Here is a 27,195-nt window from a genome sequence, read left to right on the forward strand (position 1 = left end):
TGAAAGCTTGGCTCTGTAATGGAGACCTGCAAACTACCACCAATTGTCATCTGGCTCACTAATGTCCCTCAATATGCCATCCTTATCTGGTCTGGTCTACATGTAATCCCAGATCCACAGCAATGTGTTTGACTCTTAAATCCCTCTGAAATGGCCTAACAAACCACCCCGTTCGAGGATAATTAGGGATGGGCAATAAGTACTGGTCCAGCCAACAATGCCTAGATGCCATCAATGATCAATGGGCGGCACGGTTGCACAGTGGTTAGCACTGCTGCTTCACAGCTCCAGGGCCCTGGGTTCGATTCCTAGCTCGGGTCACTGTCTGTGTGGAGTTTGCACATTCTCCTTGTGTCTGCGTGGGTTTCCTCCGGGTGCTCCGTTTTTTTTCCACAGTCCAAAAGATGTGCAGGTTCGGTTGATTGGCCGTGCTAAGAAATTGCCCCTTAGTATCCAGAGATGCGTAGGTTAGAGGGATTAGTGGGTATAATATATAGGGATGTGGGGGCAGGGCCTGGGTGGTATTGTGGTCCGCAGCTGGAGTACTGTGTGCAAATTTGGTCGCCGCACTTGCGCAAGGATATTTTGGCCTTAGAGGGAGTGCAGAGGAGGTTCACTAGGCTGATACCGGAGATGAGGGGGTTAGACTATGAAGAGAGACTAAATAGACTGGGTCTGGACTCGTTTGAGTTTAGAATGATGAGGGGGGAATCTTACAGAGACGTATAAGATAATGAAAGGGATGGATAGGGTAGAGGTAGAGAGATTCTTCCCGCTCAGAAAGGACAGCAGGACTAGGGGGCGCAGCCTCAAGATAAGGGGGGGGCAGTTTAGAACGGAGTTGAGGAGGAACTTCTTCACTCAAAGGGTGGTGAATCCCGGAATCCTCTGCCCGTTGAAGTGGTGGAGGCTACCTCGCTAAATATATTTAAGACACGGGTAGTTAGGTTTTTGGTAGACAAGGGAATTAAGGGTTATGGGGAGAAAGCAGGAAAGTGGAACTGATCCACTTCAGTTCAGCCATGGTCTTATTGAATGGCAGGGCAGGCTCAAAGGGCTAGGTGGCCTACTTCTGCTCCTATTTCTTATGTTCTTATGCAGACTTGATGGGCCGAAGGGCCTCTTTCTGCACTGTAGGGTTCTGCAGAGTCTGCAGAAGGATCTAGATAGGCTGGGCGAATGGGCCTGGAAATGGCAAATGGAATTTAATGTTGGCAAGTGTGAGGTGGTCCACTTTGGTAGGAAGAATGGTAGGAAGGACTATTACTTACGTGGCGAAAAACTGCAGCAGGCGACGGTGCAGAGGGACCTCGGGGTCCTTGTGCATGAGTCGCAAAAACCCAGCTTGCAGGTGCAGCAGGTGGTCAGGAAGGCGAATGGGATGCTGGCCTTCATAGCGAGGGGGATTGAATATAAAAGTAGGGAGGTCTTGCTGCAGCTGTATAGGGCATTGGTGAGGCCGCAGCTGGAGTACTGTGTGCAGTTTTGGGCACCGCACCTGCGCAAGGATATTTTAGCCCTGGAGGGAGTGCAGAGGAGGTTTACTAGGCTGATACCGGAGTTGAGGGGATTGAGCTATGAGGAGAGGCTGAATAAACTGGGCTTGTACTCGTTAGAGTTTAGAAGAATGAGGGGAGATCTCATTGAGACGTATAAGATGATGAATGGGATGGATAGGATAGAGGTGGAGAGACTCTTCCCGCTCAAAAAAGACAGTAGGACTAGGGGGCACAGCCTCAAGATAAAGGGGAGGCGGTTTAGAACGGAGTTGAGGAGGAACTTCTTCACTCAAAGGGTGGTGAATCTCTGGAATTCTCTGCCCGTTGAAGTGGTGGAGGCTGCCTCGCTAAATATTTTTAAGACGCGGGTTGATGGGTTCTTGATAAGAGAGGGGATTAAGGGTTATGGGGAGAGGGTGGGAAAGTGGAACTGAGCCACGACAGATCAGCCATGATCTTATTGAATGGCGGGGCAGGCTCAAAGGGCTAGATGGCCTACTCCTGCTCCTATTTCTTATGTTCTTATGTTCTTATGTTCTTATGATCTATGATTTTTCTTTAAAAATTGCACTCTCAGAATAAGAGGTAGCTATTTAGGGCCAAGCTCACAACCATACCATCATAGAACCTTTACAGTGTAGCAGGAGGGCATTTGGTTCATCGAGTCTGTGCCTACCACAATCCCATCCTGGCCCTATTCCCAAAACCCAACATATTTACTGTGCTAATCCCCCTGACGTTTGGGTCAATTTAGCATGGTCAATCAACCTAATCCGCACATATCTGCACTGTGGGAGGAATCCAGAGCACCCGGAGGAAACCCACGCAGGCACGGGAAGAATGTGCAAGCTCCACACAGACAGTGGCCCAAGGCCAGAAGCGAACCCGGGTCCCTGGCGCTGTGAGACAGCAGTGCTAACCACTGTGCCACCGTACTGCCCATTGAGGAGCACCCCGCATTGAAGCCAAGGTTTCAGTCCATGATCAGAACCTGTCAGTGATGGGTAGTTCACTTATCTCAGCAGCACACTCTCTCAGCCTGTCTATATTGACTATGAGACGTACAGGAATCGTCAAAGCAGGTGTAGCCTTTGGCAGGTTTCAAACATCAGTCTGAGTATGAAGAGGAGTCAGTCTGCCCAGCAAACAGAAAGGCTATGGAGCAATAGCCCTGTCAACTCTGCTGTATGCATGTGAGACTCACATTTATAACAACATCCTGCCAACCCCCTGCACTTGAACTGCCTTCAGAAGCTTCTGAACATCAGATGGCAAGACTAAATACCAGAGAGTGAGGTGCCTACCCGAGCTGGCTGGAGTGCCACACCATATTGAGGCAGTCACAACTGAGTTAGCCTGGTCATGTAGCCCGAGTGCCGGATACGTTTACCAAAGTGAGTTTTCCAAGGAGAGTTTGAGTGTGGCATGTGCTCTCATGTCAGTCGAATGAAGCATTATAAGAAGTCACTGGCAATGCTTCTGAGGAGTTCTAATATCCACTCTTGGCAAACTGACTCAGCGTTGCAGCACCTGATGCAACCCAATAAGAATTGGTGTGGTCTTCTTCGAAATCAAACACACATTGGAGGCATAGAGACATGGCAAGGAAAAGAAATTCCAACCATCAATGTGTCCAAATATAAAACCATAGAAAAGTTACAGCAAAGAAGGAGGCCATTTGGCCCATCTGGTCCATGCCAGCCTGGGGATAGGCAGGTACCCTTTCTAATCCCACCTTCCTGCACCTGGTCCAGGGAACTGAGGCTTATAGCATTTAACGTGCAGAGCCAGGTACTTTTAATAGACTTTTTATAGAGTCTCTGCCTCCACCACCAACTCAGGCAGCAAGCACCAGGCAGCGTAGACCTGATGGGCCAAATGGCCTCCTTCTGCACTGTAGGGATTTAATGATTCTATGATCTGAACAACTGACCATAAGTTAACAGTGTCCACTTTGCAATTTTACAAGAGAGAGGTTACTTCGATGATCCTTCTGTTGATTGGAGGCTTGCGGTGAACGGACTATCTTAATCAGAACCAAGTGACTCCTCTTTCCAATCATTGTTGGACATATTAAATGATTTTATTCCTTTTAAGAAGATCAGGAACGGAGGAGTAATGAGGTTCTGAATGAGTCAGACAGATTGGAATGACGGGTAAACCCCTTTGACAGAAGACAGGCTGGTGAAACATGTCGTGCTTTCGCTCAGTAAGTGTGGATTCAAATCCAATCCAAGTGGAGAAAGTCCCTTTGTTGCAGGATCTTAAAACAAAATGAGTTCTGTCAGAATCAATCCAATTACAGCAGGCACAGGTCCGTGGTGCAAAAAGTGCCCTCGCGTTAGCCGTTAATTGACACTAACTCAAAAATCAATGGCACAGAATATGAACATTGGCAGCCTCCCAGTGTGTATGCAGTGGACATTGTTCTGAATATGATTCAAGTCCTACCGAGTAAAGGTGAGTAAATCCCGCGCTGCTCGTGAATTATGTTGCAGTCGACCTTGGAGAATTTGATGCAAAGTGAAATTGCCCTTCAATTTCCCCACAGGACCACTGTCGCTCGCCACGATCTGCACACTGGGACACACTTCAACAGCTCGAGCGCGTGTACAATAAAACCGGCGAGGTTTACAACATGAATTAGATCAGCTTTAAAACTGAACTCTATGTAAGAGGAAAGCACCCTCAGAATGAGGAGAGATCATGCCAGCTACCCAGCTCGTGGGCGGCACAGTGGCTCGCACTGCTGCTACCTCGCAGCGCCAAATTTGATTTGATTTGATTTGGCTTATTACTGTCACGTGTTGGTATACAGTGGAAAGTATTGTTTCTTGCGCGCTGCATAGGCAAAGCATACCGTTCATAAAGAAGGAAAGGAGAGAGTGCAGAATGTATTGTTACAGTCAACACGGGTTCAATTCCCAGCTTGGGTCACTGTCTGTGCGAAGTTTGCATGTCCTCCCCGTGTCTGCGTGAATTTCCTCTGGGCGCTCTGGTTTCCTCCCACAGTCCGAAAGGCATGCTGGTTAGGTGCAATGGCCATGCTAAATTCTCCCTCAACAGGGTGCGATGACTCAGGGATTTTCACAATAACTTCATTGCTGTGTTAATATAAGCCCACTGGTCACACTAATCACTAAACTTTTACTTCAATTCATCCATAGATCACAGGATCATGTCTTCAAAGGTTGAAACAGCAGTGAAGGAGGCCACTCAGTCCATCATGTCTTTGTTAATAAACTATCCAATTAGGCTCATTCCACTGCTGTTTCCCAGAGGCTCTGCTAAATTTTTCTCCTTCAAATATTTATCCAGTTCCTCCTTTTGATATTTATCATTGGGGAGGTGATGGCCTAATGGTATTAACACTAGACTATTAATCCAGAACCTCAGCTAACGTTCTGGGGACCCAGTTCGAATCCTACTATGGCAGATGGTAGAATTTAAATTCAATTAAAAAAAAACTGGAACTAAGGATCTAATGATGACTGTGAAATCATAGCTGATTGTCGGAAAAACCCATTTGGTTCACTAATGTCCTTTAGGAAAGGAAACCTACCATCCTCACCCGATCTGGCCTACATGTGACTCCAGAGCTACAACTAGGGATGGGCAATAAATGTTGGCCAGCCAGTGATGCCCACGTCTCATGAATGAATAAAAAAAACTGTTTCCACTGCCTTTGCAGACAGTGCGGGACAAATTTTACCACCGCACGCACCACAGGAATTGGAGTGAGTGAGGGGCAGACCATGGAAAGATCCATTGACCTCAGGAGGGGTTTTCCAGTTTCAGGGTGAGCAAGGCCAGAAACTCTCCATCACTAATATTTTTGAGTAAATCACCACCGCATCCTCCCTTTCATATCCTTCCTAAAGTGTGGCTAACTGGGTCCTTACCAGAGCTTTATAAAGGTTTAGCAAAACTACCCTGCTTTTACATTCTGGTCCTCTCTATATATAAAGTCAAGGATGTCACCTGACATTTTAATAGCCTTAACATTTGTCCTGCCACCTTTATGGATTTGGGTCAATGCGCCCCGGGCCTCGCCATTCCTGAATAAAAACACAAAGTGTTGGACAAACACAGCAGAGCTGATGTTTCAGCATGATGGCACAGTGGTTGGCACTGCTGCCTCACAGTGTCAGGGACCCGGTTTCGATTCCTGGCTTGGGTCACTGTCTGTGTAGAGTCTGCACATTTTCCCCGTGTCTGTGTGGGTTTCCTCTGGGTGCTCTGGCTTCCTCCCACAGTCTGAAAGATATTCTGGTTAGGTGCACTGACTAAATTCTCCTTCAATGTACCCGAACAGGAGCCAGAGTGTGGTGGCTAGGGGATTTTCACAGTAACTTCATTGCACTGTTAATGTAAACCTACTTGTGATACTAATAAAATAAATTTAAAAAAAATTAAATATAACTCGCCTTTGAAACTCCAGAACCCAAATTAGGGTCAAACAAACTCTCTCTCCACTGGTGCTGCCGAGTTAATCTAATATTTTCTGGTGTTATTTCAGATTTTCAGCATCCACAGTGATTTTCCCTTATCGCTCTGTTCCCAAAACTCCTTTAAAGTCACGCTATCTAGTTAATGTTGCCTGTCTCGCCCTTCCTTACCAAAATGAATTGCTTCACTCTTCTCCACACTAAACTTCATCTGCCACATGTCCGCCATTCCACCAGTTTGTCTATTTACTCCTGAGGCCTGTCCTCCTCACTGGTTATTACATTTCCATTGGTGTCTGCTATGATGGCCATGGATCTCATCAATAAATCTCTCGTGCAGAACGTGGTGCATCTCTGGGATTCTCTGCCTTAAAGGATGGTGGCAGCTGGATCCTTAGAAGTATTCAAAGTGTATCCAGCTGTATAAAGCTTTAGCTGGGTCAAATTTGGAATATTGCATGCAGTTCTGGTCCCCACACTACCAGAAGGATGTGGATGCTTTGGAGAGGGTGCAAAGAAGGTTTACCTGGTCTGGAGAGTATGAGGAGAGGTTGGATAAACTTGTATTGTTTACACTGGAAAGATGGAGGCTGAGGCGTGCCCTGATAGGAGTCTACAAAATTATGAGAGGCATAGATAGAACATAGAACATTACAGCGCAGTACAGGCCCTTCGGCCCTCGATGTTGCGCCGACCAGTGGAACCAATCTAATGACCCTCTAACCTAAACTATTCCAATGTTATCCATATGCCTATCCACTGACCATTTGAATGTCCTTAAAGTTGGCGAGTCCACACCTGCTTCAGGCAGGGCATTCCACGACCTTACTACCCTCTGAGTAAAGAACCTACCTCTGACATCCGTCCTATAATTACCACCCCTTAGTTTAAAGCTATGTCCCCTTGTGTTAGCCATCACCATCCAAAGTAAAAGGCTCTCACTGTTCACCCTATCCAATCCTTTGATCATCTTGTATGCCTCAATTAGGTCACCTCGTAACCTTCTCTCTAATGAAAATAACCTCAAGTCCCTCAGCCTTTCCTCATAAGACCTTCCCACCATACCAGGCAACATCCTGGTAAACCTCCTCTGCACTCTTTCCAATAAGTCGACAGGATAGTCGAAAGATGTGCAGATTAGGTTGATTGGCCATGCTAAAATTGCCCTTAGTGTCCTGAGATGCATCGGTTAGGGGGATTAGTGGATAAATACGGAGGGATGTGGGGGTAGGGCCTGGGTAGGATTGTGGTCAGTGCAGACTCAATGGGCCGAATGGCCTCTTTCTGTACTGTAGAGATTCTAAGATAGTCAAAGGCTTTTTCCCCAGAGTGGAAAGGTCAACTGCAAGAAGACACAGGTTTAGGATGAGAGGGGGTAAGTTTAGGAGAAACATGCTGGGAAAGTTTTTACCATAGAGGGTGGTGGGTGCCTTGAATGAACTGCCAGTGAAAATGGCAGAAGCAGATACGCTAGCAACGTTCAAGGTGTATCTTGATAGACACATGGACGGTAGGTATACAGAGGGATCAAAACTGTGTCAGCGCAGGCTTGGTGGGCCTGCAGTCCTATTCCTATGCTGTTTTGTTCCTTGTTCTTTAGAGGTAGGTAAATATTTGATCGACTGAGGAAAATAGGGCAATGGGGAAATGGCACAGAAAAGGAGTTGAGGCTGGCATAGATCGACCAAGATCTTACTGAATGGCGGGACAGGCTTGAAGGGCCTGGTGGCCTACCCCTGCTTCTCTTCCTTGCATTGTGCTGTGCTGTGTTCTCCTCATGGAGTACGGGCTGCCTTACTGAGTGAATGGAGGCTCGTCCAATGGGAAGTGGTCAGCGAGCGTTTTTAACCCAATACTCCACTTGGACCGTTGTTGTAGACCCCGACTACCTGACTGTAGGCTGCATGCATGGCCCTTTCCTGTGGTGGGTAATGAAGGGTATTGGTGATGGGAAACTGGTGTTTGGCTGAGCTACTGCAGCGTCGCGCGCAATCTTTGAAGTTGCGTACCCAAGTCAAAAAGAGCACCAGACCTGTTGAAAACAGATGCTATTACAGCCTCCCGTTTGAAAACAACTGTTCACCAATTCTCTGGGCTTTCTGTCCCTCAGGTAATTCCTTATCCATGTAGTCTCCCCAACCTTTAATCCCACTGTAGCATTTTGCTAACAAGCTTATCAAGCAGCTGCGGAAAGTCCATTTATTCACATCAAGCTCGCCAACCTCATTAACCTCTTCCATTATTTAATTAAAAAAAAACTCTATCAAGTTAGTCAGATCTGATTTTGCTTTAACAAATCCACAACGCCTCTCATTTATTAACCAATATTCTTTTCGAGTGCCAATTAATTTTGTCCCGTGTTACGAGAATTATTTTCCCTCAACTCTGACATTCTGCTGACTGTTTTGTAAAGTTTATCCCTCTTCCCATTTTTTTTAAACAAGTGTAGTATTTGCAATTTTAATGAGTTTTAACGAGGTGACCCTCTTCGAATATGAGCTCCCTGATTAAGGCAGTAATGAGTTGGACTATCAGGGAGCCCTGCCCGTGTATAGAGTATGGAGTGTCAGGGTTACTGGCACTCTGGTCTTATACTCTGTCAGGATAGTGCCTATTGGAGTGCTGTTGCACGGTGTATTTAAATCTATGTTTGGTGAAGGGAAACGAGCCTCTGAGGAGTTATTTCAGCAATCCTCTGCAACGACTCCTACATCCAAGGAGGATTGGAAGATTTGACCAAAGCCTTCAAAAGTATCGTCTTTATTTCCTTAATGCAATGCAGGGTACATCCCATCTGGGCTGGCTACCAACTTTCTCCTTATCTAACGGTATCTTATCCAATTCCCCCAGCGTAAGGTGTGAACATTTTGTTATACTGCCCTCTCTGCTGCCCTCTCTGTTGGGGAAGAGTGAATAAAGTTAGCCGGATAATGACTGCCTTCAGTTTGAGCACTCATTCATCTGGCCTCGGAGATGGTCCAGAGGAGGTTCACGAGAATGATCTTGGGGATGAAAAGCTTGATAAACGAGGAACATTTGAGGGCTGCAGGTCTACTCTCTCAATTTAACAGCAATTAGGGCAACAAATGTCAACCTTGCTAACCATGCTCACATTCCCATGAAAGAAAGAAAAGAAAATCTCTCCAATTCCCACTGGATAGGAGTCTCTGGAAAATCAGGCAGCCATGCATTCAGGCAAGCGTGGGGAAAAGTCATTCTGGGTTTTGTGGTCATGAGGGGCAGAGTTTAGAAGGATTAGGGGCGATGTCACTAAAACTTACAGGTTACTGAAAGGCCTGCATAGAGTGGATGTGGGGAAGATGTTTCCATAAATAGGAGAGATGAGGGCACAGCCCCAAGTTAAAGGGATGATCCTTTCGAATCAAGGTGAGGAAGAATTTCTACAGCCAGAGGGTGGTGAATCTGTGGAATTCATTGCCACAGAAGGCTATGGAGGCCAAGTCCTTGAGTGTATTTAATACAGAGGTAGATATGTTCTTGCTTGGTAAGGGGATCAAAAATTATGGGGAAAAGGTGGGAGAATTGGGTTGAGAAACTTATCAGCCACGATCGAATGGCAGAGCAGACTCGATGGACTAAATGGACTACTTTAGCTTCTAAATCTTATGTTATTATGGTCTCAGTCAATTCAGCGCACCACAGAAAGTTGTTGGTGAGGCTGGAATGGAATTTTCTTTTCCAGACTCCCCCGACCGACCCCCTGCCCCTGGGCTTCCCATGGGATTGTAGGCACACATCTAACCCACACATCTTTGGATTGTGGGAGCAAACCAGAGCACCCGGGGGAAACCCACCCAAACAGGGGGAGAATGTGCAAACTCCACACAGACAGTGATCTGATGTTGGGATTGAACCTGAGTCCCTGGCATTGTGAGGCAACAGTGCTAAATACTGTGCCATCTACTTAGTCAATGGCTCAATGTTTATTCCCACAAGATAAAGAGGTGTCAAGTGCTTATAGTATCTGCTACTGGTACTTTAAAGACCTGGTTGATTGATATTTTTGTGGGACTGTGGTAACAGCAATGTTTTAAGAAAAGTTATGAATGGTTTCCAGATATACCGATTCTCATATTTCTATCATTTTGCTCAGCTCTTGGAACAAGCATCCATCATTTGACCAATGAATTTGTTCCTTTCAAGGATATATTCCTTGAATATGCATTGTTATTCGGTTGCCAGTGTGTTTAGCTCTCTGAGGAGAGGTTTTGCTAAAAGATCGATCCACATACAGAGGTAAATGAAGTCCAAATGTGACAACATGTTACATTTGTATAAGTCGTTGGTGAGGCCACACTTGGAGTATTGTGTACAGTTTTATTGTGTACAGTTTTGGTCACCCTGTTAGAGGAAGGGAATTGATAAACTGGAAAGATTGCAAAGAAGGTTTATGAGGGTGTTGCCAGGACAAGTGTGCCCGAGTTATAGGGAGAGGTTGGCCAGGCTAGGACTTTATTCCTCGGAATGATGGGTGACCTTATTGAGGTGTATAAAATCATGAGAGGCATAGATAGGATGAACGCACATAGTTTTTGACCCAGGAAGGCAAATTGAAAGTTAGAGGTCAGAAGGAAAAAATTTAAAAGGGACCTGAGGGATAACTTCTTCACGCAGAGGGCAATGTGTATATGGAATGAGCTGCCAGAGATAGTGGTTGAGGGAGGTACAATAGCAACATTTAAAAAGCATAAGCACACAGATGGGAAAGGTTTAGAGGGAAGTGGGCCAAACGCAGGCAATTGGGACTAGCTCGGAGGTGGATATGTACTGGTTGAGTTGAAGGGCCTGTTACCCTGCTGTATTGCTCTATGACTTTATGACTCTAACATAAAGGTACAGTGAAGCTACTCACTTGGATATGATAGCTGTTCGCTTGGCATTCGAAAAGTTCTCGAGCTGCAGGAATTCCTGGGTCAGGAAGGCCACTGTGAGGTGAAAGTAATTGTTCCAAAGCTGCGTTGAGGAAAGCAAAAACAGACACGTGAGATTGAAATGTTACAATTTCCTCGGGCAGGAAGTGTCAGCGAGCGTCAGGAGCCCGATATCGGGACCATTTGTGAGTTCCAAGCTCAGGCCTCATTGCAGCGTTTTTTAAAGTTTAGAGTTTATTCATTGGTCACAAGTAGGCTTACATTAACACAGTAATGAAGCTGTTGTAAAAAAATCCCCTTGTCGCCATACTCCGGTGCCTGTTTGGATTCACTGAGGGAGGAACAATGAGGGACGGGCAATGGATGCCAGCCTTGCCAGTGATCCCATTTCTCTTGGGAAGAATTTGTTTTAAGTTCCAAAAGGAAGGATGCGATGGTTGCAGGGACTCGCTGCCCCACGGAGGCCACCATTGTTCCTGGCCCCATTTTATTTGTACCTGAAAATGGAGCCCTTCTTGAGTTTCTCTATTCTGAGACAACATCCCCCCACCCCACCCCCAGCCCCCTCCCCACCTCCCCAATTTCCTTCTTCCTCAACAGGACTCAGCTTTCTGAATAGGGCTGTGGGCCCCTCCCACTAGGCCACCTGCATTGCCTGTTCTGTCCACTATCCAGCAGTAGACACCAAACATGGTCGGCTGCCAATTTGGGAGGGCGTTTTTGGCACAGTGGTTAGCACTGCTGCCTCACCATTAATCACTTAGCACGACTCACTGTTTTTTGTCTTTATTGTACAACTCTGTGCTGACTTATACACACACACACATACATGCACCACACACACAAACACACACACACATACCACACACACATACACACACTCGTGCTCACAGACACACACACGTACACACAGACACACACACTCACGCGCGTGTGCGCACACACTCACCTATACACAGATACACAAACACACACACACTCACCTGTACACACACACACAAACACACACACACTCACCTGTACACACATACACAAACACACACACACACTCACCTGTACACACATACACAAACACACACACACACACACTCACCTGTACACACATACACAAACACACACACACTCACCTGTACACACATACACAAACACACACACACACTCACCTGTACACACATACACAAACACACTCAAACACACACAAACAAACATACACACACACTCACCTGCACACACTCACCTGCACACACACACACACACACAAACACACGCATGCTCACACACACACACACACACACACACACACACACACACACACACACACACACACACACACACACACACACACACACTTTAAAAACTGGCCTGCAATTTACGAAGCAATGCTGCCTTTTTAATTAGTGAGCAGTAAGGTGAACCTGCTGACAGGTCTGCCCTGAGTAAAGCTGGAGTTAAGTGTGCATTCCCCCTCGTTCTGCCTGTGAATCTGTTTGTTCCATCTGAACGTACCTGCAGCTCAAAGCTCATGCTGTTCAAAAACATTTTATTCAACGTCTCTGCATACTGGTTGATGGCACGGAGGAAAACCCTGCGGAGAAAAGAACAGATAATTCATGACCAAAAATATCCTGGACTTGAGCAACAACAGGAGACCCTGAAGTGAATTGAGTGTGTGAAAAGGAGAAAAGAACGGTTTATGTACAGGCAGAGGTACGAAAGCAATCAAGAAGGCTAATGGAATGTTTGCCCTTTATCTCAAGAGGCTGAAATATAAAGTGGAGGGGCGTTTCAGTTGAGTGGAGCCCAGATCAGTCTCCATCTGGAGCACTACATTCAGTTCTGAGCACTTTTGGATTGGTCCTGGAGGTGTACAGTGTAGATGTAACACAATGTAAACAGGGGCTCAAGAGCTTCAATTGTGACAAAGAGGTTCCAGGATCTTGGCAACAGAAGATTGAGGAGCAATGTAATTGAAATGTTTAAACTGATAACAATGCGGATGCAGAGAAACTCTTTCTTTTTTGTGGTGGAAACAAGGTCTCATAATCCTACAATTAGAGTGAAACCATTCAGGAGTGAAATTAGGAAACAATTCTCCACACCACTTCCAGAAATGCCCCTGCAGACATTTGAAATCTTCAACACGGAGATTGATTGCTTTTTTGTTAAGTAAAGGTATCAGGGGATGTGGAGAAAAGGTGAATAAATGGAGTTCAGGGAATGGAATGGCCTAATGAGATGGCAGAAGAGGCTAGAGGGGCTGAATGGCCAACACATATTCCCATTTCTCTGGCTTTTCTGTTCATCGTAGCTTCTCAGAAGGACAACGCAGATCAAGCCACAGTGTGAATGGGTAAAGGGAAGTTGAAGTAAGAAGTATGGACAATGGAGATGTCTGCAGAGGCAATGAAGGGCCACACATTGGTTAGCACTGCTGCCTCACACCGGGTTCAATTCCAGCCTTGGGTGACTGTCTGAATGGAGTTTGCACACTCTCCCCGCGTCTGCGTGGGGTTCCTCCGGGTGCTCCAATTTCCTCCCATAGTCCAAAAGACGTGACGGTTAGGAGCACTGGCCATGCTAAATTCCTCCTCGGTGTACCCAAAGGGGATTAAGGGTTATGGGGAGAAGGCGGGAAAGTGGAACTGAGTCACGACAGATCAGCCATGATCTTATTGAATGGCGGGGCAGGCTCCAAGGGCTAGATGGCCTACTCCTGCTCCTATTTCTTATGTTCTTATGTTCAAAGAGGCGCCAGAATGTGGCAACTAGGGGATTTTCACAGTAACTTTGTTGCAGAGTTGAGCCTAATTGTGACACCAATAAAAAACAAACTAACATCCCTGCATCACGATGGAGCGAAGGTGATGAAGCAGCTGAAGATGAGTAGGCTGAGTACATTACCCCGGGGAACTCGGGGATTAAATTAAACATTACACGCAGAACCCCATAATTAAAAGGATAATTCTTGGCTGATATCAAACAATCTGTTGCTTAAGTCTCTTTACTCTGAGAATACCTTTGTTTGAACAGAGAGTGTTGATAGCGTCACTGAGCTCACACAGTGCCACATGGTGTGACACAGCTGAATTAGCTTGTACGCACAGCTGAAATGACAGGATCCGCTGAAGCGCCCTGTGTTAATTATCAGATCTGATCATGTTAATGCCGCTCCTACACTCCGTGGGCATAGGAACTCCTCTCAGTCAATCCCCCTGATGTGATCATCGCATCTCACAGAGGACAATGTGACAACATGCGCCAAAGGGGAGGAGAAGTACTGAACACTAAGCAGAATAAACACATGAACCTTCGGCTTAAACAGCAAACACTTTCTAAAGCACTCCACAGAGACATTATAAAATATGTCGTCGATCTACATAAAGATATATTAGAGCAGATGGCTGGAAGTTTATTAAAAGGCGTTATGTTTTAAGGAGCATTTCACAGGGGGAAAGAGAGGTCGAGAGATTTAGAACAAAGAAAAGTACAACACAGGATCAGGCCCTTCGGCCCTCCAAACCTGCACTGACTATGCTGCCCTAATTAAGCTAAAAAAAACCTTCTGCCCTTACTGCGTCCCTGTTTCCTCCCTATTCATGCACCTATCCAGACGCCTCTTAAATGTTGCTGACGTGCCTGCTTCTACTTCTGATAGTGCGTTCCAGGCACCCGCCACTCTCTGAGTGAAACATTTCCCCACACACCTCCCTTAAACTTTGCCCCTCTCACCTTGAACTTGTGCCCCCTTGTAATTGAAACTTGGAAAAAGCCTGTGATTATTTACCCTGTCTATGCCTCTCATAATGTTGTAGACCCCTAACAGGTCTCCCCTCAGCCTCCGAGACAGTGGGAAGTGTAGACAGTCAGTGGATTGGAGGCTAGGCTTTGTTCATGCCCCTTTGTAGTTTTCCTGTGGTCTTGGACAGAGAACGAGTAATTATCCCATTTTCCAGCATCTGTGTTCCTTCCAGACAAACTAACTGTTTGTAACAAAACACTGAGGTGGCAATCTTAGCGTTGCGCTCTGCCAGCAAATGGCTGGGGTAAGCCACTAAGATCGTAAAGAGAGCTGGGAAATTAGATTCACACCCGATTTCTCGCCTTTCGCCCTCTTACTGGCATCAGATATCCGGCGAGATCAGCCTTGCACCCAGAAATCGGTCTGTGGGGGAAGGGGGTGATTAGCCACAGAATCCTGCAATAGTGTGGAGAGAATGGGGGGGGTGGGAGTAGGGGTAGGGATGGAATCGGTCAGAAAGCCGGCTGATAGGAGTAGTGGCAGTGACAGAATCCTGTGGTCTCAGAGCACATAAATCTGCACATGCGCAATGGTGCCCTCTGCTCTTATCAGCCAGCTTTCAGGTAATCTAGCGCAGTACACTCTCCACTAGCTCACTCCCCCTGCTGGCAAATTTCAAGTTGGTCAGGATTTTTTGCCAGAGTCAGATAGGATTCAATTTTTAAGATGCCCCCAAAAAAGTACAATCTTCTCCCATTTTCACACTCATTTGGGACTTAGAATTTTTTTGGTAAGATTGTCCCCTGAATCTTAAAGCGGTCTCCCCTTGAACATAAAATATTAATAGCACAGTATCACCACATCCAATATTCTCATCCCACAGAGGCCATCAGCAAAGTCAACTCACTAAAAACTCCCCTGGTTCCCCAATGATACTGAGGCCAACTTAGCACCCAACTGTTCCACTCAACGCAGATTGTGTAATAAACATTCTCTGGGGTCTTGTGATGCTTTGGCACTCTGCCGTTGGATGTTCTGTACTCAACTGAGAGGCACAGTGACACAGTGGGTTAGCACTGCTGCCTCACAGCGCCAGGGACCTGGGGCCAATTCCAGCCTTGAGTCACTGTCTGTGTGGAATCTGCACATTCTCCCCGTGGGTTTCCTCTGGGTACTCTGGTTTCCTCCCAAAGTCCAAAGATGCACAGGTTAGGTATATGACCATACTAAATTGCCCCTTAATGTCAGGTTAAATACATCGGGTTATAGGGATATGGCCTGGGTAGGATTGTTGTTGGTGCAGGCTCAATAGGTTGAATGGCTTCCTTCTGCGCTGTAGGGATTCTATGATACTTCTATGAACTCTAACCCTAAGGCTTGGTGGTTAAGGAAGTGTGCGCAGCCAAACTGGTTCAATATCAGCTGCAAATCTTTCAAATGTGCACCAATGCCAGGCGGTAAGAGGGGGAGAGAATCCAGGTCGAGCATGTGGTGGAAAGAACATTGATGACTCTACTGTCGGTACCCATAGCTCCAGACTACAACATGCGTGTAAAAGCACATGTTGCCACAACAACGCAGATCCCCTGGGTGAACTGTTACACACCACTGCACTGCACATCCCTTCTAATTGAGGAATTCATTGTCTAACTTGTACGCTGGTGTACAGAGGCATTTGCTTGTCCAAACTGCAAATTGTCTTAATGGTTTCTGTTCTTTCAAAGCCTGTAGGCACATGACCTGATTTCAAATTGAAACGTATGATTTAATTATCAAGCCTCGCTTCCCTTAAACATTGGAATATTTGGTATACATTAAGGCAGCAGAAACCTCTTCGGGACTACTTAATGCCATGTGAAAGCTTGTGGGTCAATATTGTGAGTGCAGATGTGATCCGATTTTCAATTTCTTTATTACTTTCCTAGAAGCTATTCATGTGAGTTCTCCGACATGAGAGGGTGCCAACGGTCGGGAACAGAATTGTTTCCACCTTGTTCTCCTGTATCCAACATGAACAGCAAACATCCCCACTGAGACAAATGGCAAACAATGGCCTGGAGGTATTACCGCTAGGCTATTAATCCAGAAACTCAGCTAATGTTTTGCGGACCCGTGTTCGAATCCCGCCGCGCCAGCTGGTGGAGTTTGAATTTAATTTTAAAAATGTCTGGAATTAAGAATCTACGGACGACCATTGCCAATTGTTCGAAAAACCCATCTGGTTCAGTAATGTCCTTTAGGGAAGGAAATCTGTCGTCCTAGTCTGGCCTACATGTGTCTCCAGAGTAAGAAGTCTCACAACACCAGATTAAAGTCCAACAGGTTTATTAGGAATCGTGAGCTTTCGGAGTGCTGCTCCTTCATCAGGTGAGCTAGAATGTGGGGCATTGAAAAATTCAGATGAGTTGAAGTTTAAGGAGTGTGGGAGATGCTGAAGTTGAAGAGGTATCTTTGCAGTGCGATCATTGTCTTTATTTAGGAGACAGGATCAAATCTGTCCACAACAGATGGAAACAGGAAAAGAAATGAATGGAGAGTTGGTCTGCTTTGTTGGCGTTGGTTGAGTGATAACAGTCAGTTGGAAATTGGAAGAGCTCTCCTAACCTTGAAATTGCTTATGCCCAATTGAGATGATGTATTTTTTAATCATTTGTGGGTCATGGGCATCGCTGGCTGGGCCAGCATTTATTGCCCATCCCTAATTGCCCTTGAACTGAACGGCTTGTTAAATCATTTCGGAGGGCAGTGCAGAGTCAACCACATCACCGTGGATCTGGAGTCACATGTAGGCCAGACTGGATAAGGATGGCAGATTTCCTTCCCTAAAAGGCATGAGTGAACCAGACGAGTTTCACCGACGATGGTTTCGTGATCATTTTTAATTCCAGATATTTTTTATGGAATTCTAAATCCACCATCTGCTGTGGTGGGATTCGAACCCCAGGATGTTAGCTGAGTTTTCGGATTAATGGTCGAGCAGTAATGCCACTTAGCCTCCCCGAGAGCACTCAGTATTTGATGATGTGATGCTCCCTCAGTAATGAATTGTTTTGGGTCAGTTTTCAGAAAGGTAAATAGTCTGCTTATGAAATGAGTATCAACTGTCATTTGAGGATATATTAAGTCAGTTAGGATTATACTTACTGGAGTTTTGAAGAGCGAGAGGGGATCTCATAGAAACTTATAAAATTCCAACAGGGTTAGAGAGGGTAGATTCAGAAAGAATGTTCCCAATGGTGGGGGAGTCCAGGCTAGGGGTCACAGTTTGAGGATAAGGGATAAACTTTTCAGAACTGAGGTGAAGAGAAATTTCTTCACCCAGAGGGTGGTGAATATATGGGATTCGCCGCCACAGAAAGTAGCTGAGGCCAAAATTTCTGATTTCAAGAAGAAATTAGATGTAGCTCTAGGTCCTGAAGGGATCATGGGATCTGGGGAAAAGGCAGGGTCAGGATATTGAATTTGATGATCAGCCAGATTAATTAACCCAGAAACTCAAAATGAATGGTGGAGCAGGCTCGAAGGGCCGAATGGCCTACTCCTGCTTCGAGTTTCTGTGTTTCTATGTAACTGTGCAATGGTGATTGGCAATCCAGATGGCCACCCAACACCTTCAAGCAATACAATCCGGCTGACATATCGTTCGGGAGGCTATTATGGAGGATCTGGGAGATGTGGATTGTGTGCTGATGTCAGGGTGTGCAGTAATTGCTCTGGGTGCTTCACGCAGAAGGGAGGTTAAGCAGAAAATTTTGACAAAGACACCCAGTGAAGAAGCATTGTCTTATGCCATGTTCCTTCAGCCAACTGCACGCCCTGAGGCTATTGTTCCTGGAATTATTATCTCAAACTGTCTCCCCTTTCTGAAACATTTGAAAGTGTTGTTCGCAGCAGTCCGCCTAATATCAAATTAAATGTATGTCCAATGTTCGTACAATGGTAAAGCACAAGAATCTACAGTGGCAGTTTCTTAACCTTTGCCTGGTATGAGATTGTCAGAGCTTATATAATTAAAGTCCAGAAGAGAAAATAGTTGAGACCAGTATTCCCATTTCTCCAGTTTACTGGTTCAAATTTAGAGTCAGTTCAGACTGGTATTCTTATTTCCCCCTCTTATTGATTTGATTTGCTTTATTATTGTCACATGGATTAACATAGTGAAAAGTATTGTTTCTTGCACACTATACAGACAAAGCATACCGTTCATAGAGAGGGAAATGAGAGAATGAAAAATAGCTAGAATGTAGAGAAAAATCAACTTAATGCACAATAAGTCCATTCAAAAGTCTGATGGTAGCAGGGAAGAAACTGTTCTTGAGAAGGTTGGTAAGTGACCTCACACTTTTGTATCTCCTTTCCCAAAGGAAGAAGGTGGAAGACAGAATGTCCGGGGTGCATGGGGTCCTTAATTATGCTGGCTGCTTTGCCAGGGCAGTGGGAAGTGTAGACAGAGTCAATGGATGGGAGGTTGGTTTGCGTGATGGATTGGGCTAGATTCACAAACTTTTGTAGTTCTTTGCAGTCTTGGTCAGAGCAGGAGCCATACCAAGCTGTGATACAACCAGAAAGAATGCTTTCTATGGTACATCTGTAAAAGTTGGCAAGATTTGTAACTGACATCCAAATTTCCTTATTGTTTCTTTTCCTTCTGGGGAGGGAGGAATTCTACAGCTAAAGAAGAGAAAGACAGGGAAAGGAAGGCAAAAGAAGATAGAGAGAATGAGGGAAACCAAAAGCTTGGCAAGGAAAGAACTTGGATAGGGTGAGAAAACTCCATTTGAGAAATACAAGGTGAAGAGATAAAAATATATCAATGGGGTTAGGACAGTAGTAAAGAATGAAAAGGAAAGGGAGGAGGGAGAAGGACAGAGATTGGTTGAGGCTTAAGAGCAGTGACAGAAAAGGGTGGAAATGTGTGGAGGCCCGATGATACTTTGGGGTCCCTGTACACAAATGGGCATCACGGTGGCACGGTGGTTAGCATTGCTGCTTCATAGCGCCAGAGACCCAGATTAGGTGGATTGGCCACGCTAACTTGTTCCTTAGTGCCGGGGGGGGAGGGCGGAGGGGGGATGCGCTAGCAGGATAAATACTTGGGGTTATAGAACATAGAACATTACAGCGCAGTACAGGCCCTTCGGCCCTCGATGTTGCACCGACCAGTGGAACCAATCTAATGACCCTCTAACCTAAACTATTCCAATGTTATCCATATGCCTATCCAGTGACCATTTGAACGCCCTTTAAAGTTGGCGAGTCCACAACTGCTGCAGGCAGGGCATTCCACGACCTTACTACCCTCTGAGTAAAGAACCTATCTGTGACATCCGTCCTATAACTACCACCCCTCAATTTAAAGCTGTGTCCCCTCGTGTTAGCTGTCACCTTACAGAGATAGGGCCTGGGTGGGGTTGTGGTCGCTGAAGGCTCCATGGGCTGAGAGGCCTCCTTCTGTAAGGATTCTGTGATCTCTATGGAAATGGCGGGGGAACGACCTTACCAAAAAAATTCAAAGTCCAGGACGGGCGGGAAAAGAGACAAGTTTCCGATATGCTTTTTTGGGCGAGATCAAATCTGCTATCGTACCCACTCAGTGCATGAAAAAACAGCAGAGGTGGTTTCTTGCCTCTAAGGGGAGGGGGTTGAGGCATATGTAGATCTCTGTAGCAAATTCCTGCCATTCAGCCACTACTGCTTTCCACTAGTCTCCAGGGCCTCCAAAGAAGCATCCAGCCTCACAAACATATCTACCTGCCCCCCCCTCCCCAATGCCATTGAGGGCTGCAGCCTATTGCGACCCCCCCACCCCCCGTCCCCCACCACCACCATCCAGAGTGACCACCCCCTCCCCACTCCACAATTGGCCGCCCGATCACCCCCGTGATCGAGCACCCAACATCCCCCCTCCACAGTTGGTTGTCCAAATCCCTCCCCCCCTCCCCCCAAGGCCTACACCAATCATTCCCCTTCCTCCCCATACCAATATCAATGTAGAATGAACACACTACTGTCTCTCGCTATAACCGTCTGCCCTAGCTTGGCCCCACCCCCCAGCAGGCTCAGCACCCCTTGGCACTGCAGAGTGCCTGGTGAGCAGTGTCACTGTGCCTGGTGGGCAGTGCCAGGTGCCAGGATGGCAATGCCCAGGGGTCACCGCATTGTCCTGACCTCCCCGTGTCCTCCAATTCTACTGATGAGGCAATCATGACTGGTTCCTGTTGCTGGAGACAGCTATTTTCCTCGTTGCCGAAAACATCTCCCGGCAGGGCCAAAGAGGCAAGTGAGCCCAGAAAATTCAATGCGAAAACAGATTTAATTATACTTGAATAAATTATTCAGCCTTGCACCGGAAATGGGTGCAAGGCTGATCGTGCCAGATGTCAGGCATGGGTACGATCGCCAGAGGCGAGAAATCAACATCAATCTGATTGCACAATCTTATGGGCTTGCTCCACCCATTGACCAGTAAGGCCCAATGGTAAGAACACTCCTATAAAGCCACAGAAGGAGGCCATTTGGCCTGAGTCCAAATCAATCGCAGTCATAGGCTCATAGAATCCCTCCAGTGTAGAAAAGAGGCCATTCAGCCCATCATGCCTGCACCTTCACCAATCCCACCCGGGCCCTATCCTTATAACACCACATAGTTTTCCTGTTAATTCTCCCGGTCATTTTCACATCATGGCCAATCAACCTAACACGCGCATCTTTGTTCTGCGGGAGGAAACCGGAGCACCTGGAGGAAAACCCCTCCGACACAGTGGGAACAAGGAGACTCCACGCAGACAGTGACCCAAGGCCAATATTGAACCCAGGACCCTGGCGCTTTGAGGCAGCAGCGCTAACCAGTGTGCCACCGTGGCGCCCTCACTGAAGGGCAGAGCGGAGTGAGGGAAACTCAGAACTTTATGTTCCGGGCAAGGGAGTTTATTAAAAAAATGGTCCATGTTCGTGGCCAGGTAAATGATTCCTTGTGTCAGCTCCAAGGCGAATAGAAGACTGCAGAGTCTCTGCGATGTGTTGAGGATGAGCGCTGTCGATTTTTTAGGGCATGTTCAAAGCATGAAAGTGAACAGAGGATGTTCCCCCTGGAGCAGGAGGGGAAGAAGTGTGGCAAACGGCAGAAGAAAATTAAAGGTTGTTGTTAAAACCAATGACCCGCCACCATGAATTCAGACCCTGATATTCGAAGCGTTTCTCCCTTTCACTTCAAGAATGAGTCTATTTGTTTCAAAGTCCTCCTCTTCCATATTGGAGGTTTAACTCCAATATTTACATTCCTACAGCAAATAACATCTATTATGTATTAAAAATATGAACTAGGCTGACGGCCACAGCAGATGAGAAAGTACAGAACTGCGAACAGCAGCCCCTTCACATCACACTTCAGTGACTTCTTTAAGATAACAGCTGGCAGCCGCGGGGAGTTCAACTCAGTCAATGTCACACGACCACCTTACGCTCAAGAGTGATGCCAAGAAAATACAGAAACAGCTCGCCAGTCTCCTTCACGTTCAAATCACCCCAAAATAGGATATTCCTACGCTTCACTGAATAAACCTCACTGAAATGTTTTGTAGTCAGATGATGAGTGGCTTGCTAGAGACTCATTTCTACAACCAACCCTGACAGAGCAGAAGGCGTGGCAGAGTAGTTAGCGCTGCTGCTTCACAGCTCCAGGGACCTGGGTTGGATTCCCGGCTCAGGTCACTGTCTGTGTGGAGTTTGCACATTCTCCTTGTGTCTCTGTGGGTTTCCTCCGGGTGCTCCGGTTTCCTCCCACAGTCCAAAGATGTGCAGGTTAGGTTGATTGGCCATGCTGAAATTGCCCCTTGGTGTCCTGAGATGTGTAGGTTAGAGGTGTTAGAGGGTAAAGTATGTAGGAATATGGGGGTAGGGCCTGGGTGAGATTGTGTTGGGTGCAGACTCGATGGGCCAGATGGCCTCTTTCTGCACTGTAGGGCTTCCATGTTTCTAAGGAGGCCATTTGGCCCATCGCGCCTGCACCGACAACATTTCCACCCAGGCCTTATTCCTGTAACCCCTCACATTTACTCTACTAATCCCCTTGAAACTAAGGGTTAGTTTTAGCATGGCCAATCAATCTAACTCGCACATCTTCAGATTGTGGGAAGAAACCGGAGCACCGTTAGGAAACCCACGCAGACACGGGGAGAATGTGCAGTCTCCACACAGACAGTGATCCAAGGCCGGGATCAAACCCAGGGTCCCTGGCGCAGTTAGGCAGCTAACCACTGCGCCACCGTGCTGTCCTTAAAATGTAGACAACCAAGATGACCTTGCTATCGAGAAAAAAAGACGTTACATTTATGGAGCATCATTTATGACCACAGGACTGCCGAGGTGGTATGTTTTGATCTACAACAATTTGTACAACTTGTACAAGCTCCCACAAACAACAACATGGGGCGGCACGGTGGCACAGTGGTTAGCACTGCTGCCTCACAGCGCCAGGGACCTGGGTTCAATTCCGGTCTCAGGTCACTGTCTATGTGGAATTTGCACATTCTCCTCATTTCTGCATGGGTTTCCTCTGGATGCTCCAGTTTCTCCCCACAGTCCAAATATATGCAGGTTAGGTTGATTGGCCTTGCTAAACTGATGCTAATGTCAAGGGGACGAGCGGGATAAATGAGGATTACGGGAATAGGGATTGTGGTTGGTGCAGACTTGACAGCCCAAATGGCCTCCTTCTGTGCTGCAGGGATTCTGTATCTAATTCCCTTTGGAAATCACTATTGAATCTGTCTCCGCCATGCTCTGAGGCAGTGCATTCCAGATCCTAACCACTCGCTGTGTAATTTTTCTCCTCATATTAACTTTCATTATTTTGCCAATCAATTTAAACTGTTATCCTTTGATTCTCAACGCTGTTGTTACTCCATAGAGATGGGTAGGCCCCCTCATGATTTTGAACACCTCCATCAAAACTCCTCTCCATTTTCTCCCCCAAGGAGAACAACCCATCTTCTCTAACCTATTCCCCAGAAGTCCCCTTATCCCTGGAACTATTCTTGTAAATATTTTTAGCACCCCCTCCAAAGCCTTTACATCCTTCCTAAGTGGGATGCCCAGAACTGGGGAGGCAATGGTAAAATGGTATTATCGATAGACTATTAATTCTGAAACTTAGCTAATGTTCTGGGGATCTGGGTTCAAATCCCACCGCAGCAGATGGTGGAATTTGAATTCCACAAAAAAAATCTGGAATTAAGAATCGATGACAATGAAACCATTGCCAATTGTCAGAAAACCCCATCTAGTTCAGTAATGTCCATTAGGGAAGGAAATCTACCATACTTACCTAGTCTGGCCGACATGCGACTCCAGCGCCACAGCAATGTGGTTGACTCTCAACTACCCTCCAAGGGCAACTGGGAAGGGCGATAAATGCTTACCAGCTGGCGACACCCATATCCCATGAATATATGAAAAGAGTTGGACCCAATGCTCCAGTTGAGGCCAAAACAGAGTTCCATAAATTTATAGCACAACTTGATGAAAGGTCACCCACCTGAAATGCTAATTTTCTTTTTCTCAGATCTGCTGAGCATGTCCAACGTTTTCTGTTTTTAGTTAAGCATTTCCTCGCTTTTGTATTCTCTACCTGTCAATGCAGTCAAGAATCCCATCTGCCTTCTCGACTTGTCCTCGCACCTTCCGTATATATACTCCCCAGGTGTCTTTTTTCTACATCACCTTTAAAATTGCAGTACAAGGCAGTTTATATTGCCTTGCCTCGTGCTTCAACTTTTACAGATGCACCACAGAAAGCACACTTTCTGGATGTCTTACAGCTTGCTATGGGTCCTGCTCTGCCCAAGACTGCAAGAAACTAAAGAGGCTCATGATCGAATGAAGCCCAATCCATCATGCAAACCAGCCTCCCGTCTGTTGACTCTGTCTTCATACCCCGCTGCCTTGGAAAAGCAGCCAGCATTATCAAGGACCCCACACCCCGGACATTCTCTCTTTCACCTTCTTCCGCTGGGGGAAAAAGTACAAAGTCTGAGATCACATACCAACCAACTCAAGAGCAGCTTCTTCACTGTTGTTTTCAGACTTTTGAATGGTCCTATCATTCATTAAACTGTTCTTTCTCTTCACTCTAATTCTCCTTTCCTTCCCCATTTATAGTATGCTTTGTATAGCGCACAAGAAACAATACTTGTGCGCTATACAAGTACGAATACATGTGACAATAATAAATCAAATCAAACTGCAACACTATATTTGGCATCCTCTCATTTCCTTTTCCCCTATGTACTCTATGAGTGATATGTTTTGCCTGTATAGTGTGCAAGAAACAGTGTTTTTCACTGTATCCCAGTACATTTGACAATAAAATACCAAATCAAATCCAATCAAAAATCAAAAGATACAGTAAGAAGTCTCACAACACCAGGTTAAAGTCCAACAGGTTTATTTGGAATCATGAGCTTTCAGAGAGCTGCATCTTTATCAGGTGAGGAATCAGATCACGCGCTCCCCTGAGAAAGGAGCGGCTCTCCGAAAGCTCGTGATTCCAAATAAACCTGTCGGACTTTAACCTGGTGTTGTGAGACTTCTTACTGTGCCCACCCCAGTCCAACGCTGGCATCTCCACATCATAACCAGCAGATCGAAAGGGTCGAGAGCTTCAAGTTTTTCAGTGTCCAGATCACCAACAACCTGTCCTAATTCCCCCATGCCAACGCTATAGTTAAGAGATTTTACCAATGCCTCTACTTTCTCAGGAGACTAAGGAAATTTGGTATGTCAGCTACGACTCTTACCAACTTTTACTGATGCACTACAGAAAGCATTCTTTCTGGCTGTATCACAGCTTGGCATGGCTCCTGCTCGGTCTAAGACCGCAAGGAACTACAAAAGGCTGTGAATGTAGCTCAATCCATTATGCAAACCAGCCTCCCATCCATTGACACTGTCTACACTTCCTGCTGCCTTGGCAAAGCAGCCAGCATAATTAAGGATCCCACATACAAGACATTCTCTCTTCCACCTTTTCCTTCAGGAAAAAGATACAAAAGTCAGAGGTCATGTATCAACCAACTCAAAAACAGCTTCTTCCCTGCTGCCATCGAGACTTTTGAACGGACTTACCTTGCATTAAAAGTTGATCTTTCTCCAAACCCTGGCTATGACTGTAATATTACATTATGCACTCTCTCCTTTCCTTCTCTATGAACAGTATGCTTTGTCTGTGTAGTGCCAGAAACAATACTTTTCATCATATGTTAATCAAATCAAATAGATCAGAGATATAAAACATTCAATAGCATGGGTTGCAGTTTTGCTATGTACTAGTCATTATTACTGGAGTGAATCCAGTTGTGTTCAGTGTAATGGAAACTGCCAGCTCCGAGTTTGTGTCCACTGTTAACTGGATAAACAAATGAGCCAAAAATTAATTTATCTTCAGATCCTTCACAACCCTCGAGAATGGAAGAAAATTCATTGCAAATGAAATGTAAACTGTGCATTAAAAGAAAGGGACAGGGACAGCTGTACAAAGAGATTTAGGCCATCACTTGCCAAGCACAGCTATGAGCTTGTGCTGAATACAGTCACGTTTCCGAGCTTTAAGAGAATGTCATCTTGCTCTGGAATCTTCCACCGTAGAAAATAGGTTCTCCTCTGAGCCACCTCCATCAAATCAACTTATTGAAATGCCCAACATTTGCTTTTCTGATTGCTGTTCATTCAGTCTAAACGCAGAAGCCCACTGCTAATACTGAGTCGTGATAACCAATTGCGAGTGTGAAGGAACATTTGGAACTTGCAGTGAGTTAATTTGCTTGTTCTTGAAAGGAATAACTCCCAGCAGAACTGGACGTACTGCAGAATTTGTGCTTGCTTAAGAGAAAACTTTCAAGTGCTTTGCTCCCAGCACTCTGCACTGATTTATCTTGTATGGAAGGTTCCACAGCAGCAACAATTTGCATTTATATAGCCTCAGCCCCCGACGCTGCAAGTGAATTCCACAGCAACTGTCTCAGTGAAACTTCAACAGCCCTTCACACACACACACACACGCGTACACGCACCATACATACACACACACACAATACATGCATACACTCACACACACAATACATACACATACACATGCACATACAACATACAAACACACACACAATCTCACATACATACACAACATACGTACACAAATACACACACACACACACACACACACACACGTACGCACATATACACACCTCAGATGTAGGTAATAAGCCACACCCGCACTTATACTTCACCGGTTGCTGTAAACCATGTGAGGGTGAAGGTTCAGCTAAATGCAAAGGTCTTCAACAAGCCAGGGAGAAGGTAAGTGTACAAGGTCAAAGATCTGGGATGGGGGCAGTGGTCATCAGACCAGGCCCGGCCTTGTCAGGTTAGCTTCTAGAAATCATAGAAACAGAAACACTACAGTACAGAGGGAGGCCGTTTGGCCCATCAAGCCTGCACCGACAACAATCCCTCCCAGGCCTTTGGACAGAGAAAGAACGGCTTCAACAATGACTTAACAGCAATAAAGGCAGTAATGGCTTTAAAATGGCTATTCTGGCTGAGAGTGAAGAATGCTGGGAATT

General features: G+C 46.0%; 1 protein-coding gene across 1 annotated transcript in view; it reads right to left on the minus strand.

Moving 5' to 3' along the window:
- The window catches only part of LOC145346307 (dedicator of cytokinesis protein 2-like), a 1,149,449-nt gene that overhangs the window by 247,749 nt on the left and 874,505 nt on the right, over window positions 1–27,195 (minus strand). The window contains exons 30-31 of the mRNA XM_080193520.1: window positions 12,346–12,424; window positions 10,821–10,921 (exon numbers count right to left, since the gene is read on the minus strand). Of these exons, the coding sequence (XP_080049646.1) occupies window positions 10,821–10,921; window positions 12,346–12,424 (180 nt within the window). The remainder of the gene's footprint in view (window positions 1–10,820; window positions 10,922–12,345; window positions 12,425–27,195) is intronic.

The sequence above is a fragment of the Carcharhinus amblyrhynchos genome, chromosome 1 (assembly GCF_965287045.1).
Source record: "Carcharhinus amblyrhynchos chromosome 1, sCarAmb.v2.hapA, whole genome shotgun sequence".
Classification (NCBI taxonomy): domain Eukaryota; kingdom Metazoa; phylum Chordata; class Chondrichthyes; order Carcharhiniformes; family Carcharhinidae; genus Carcharhinus; species Carcharhinus amblyrhynchos.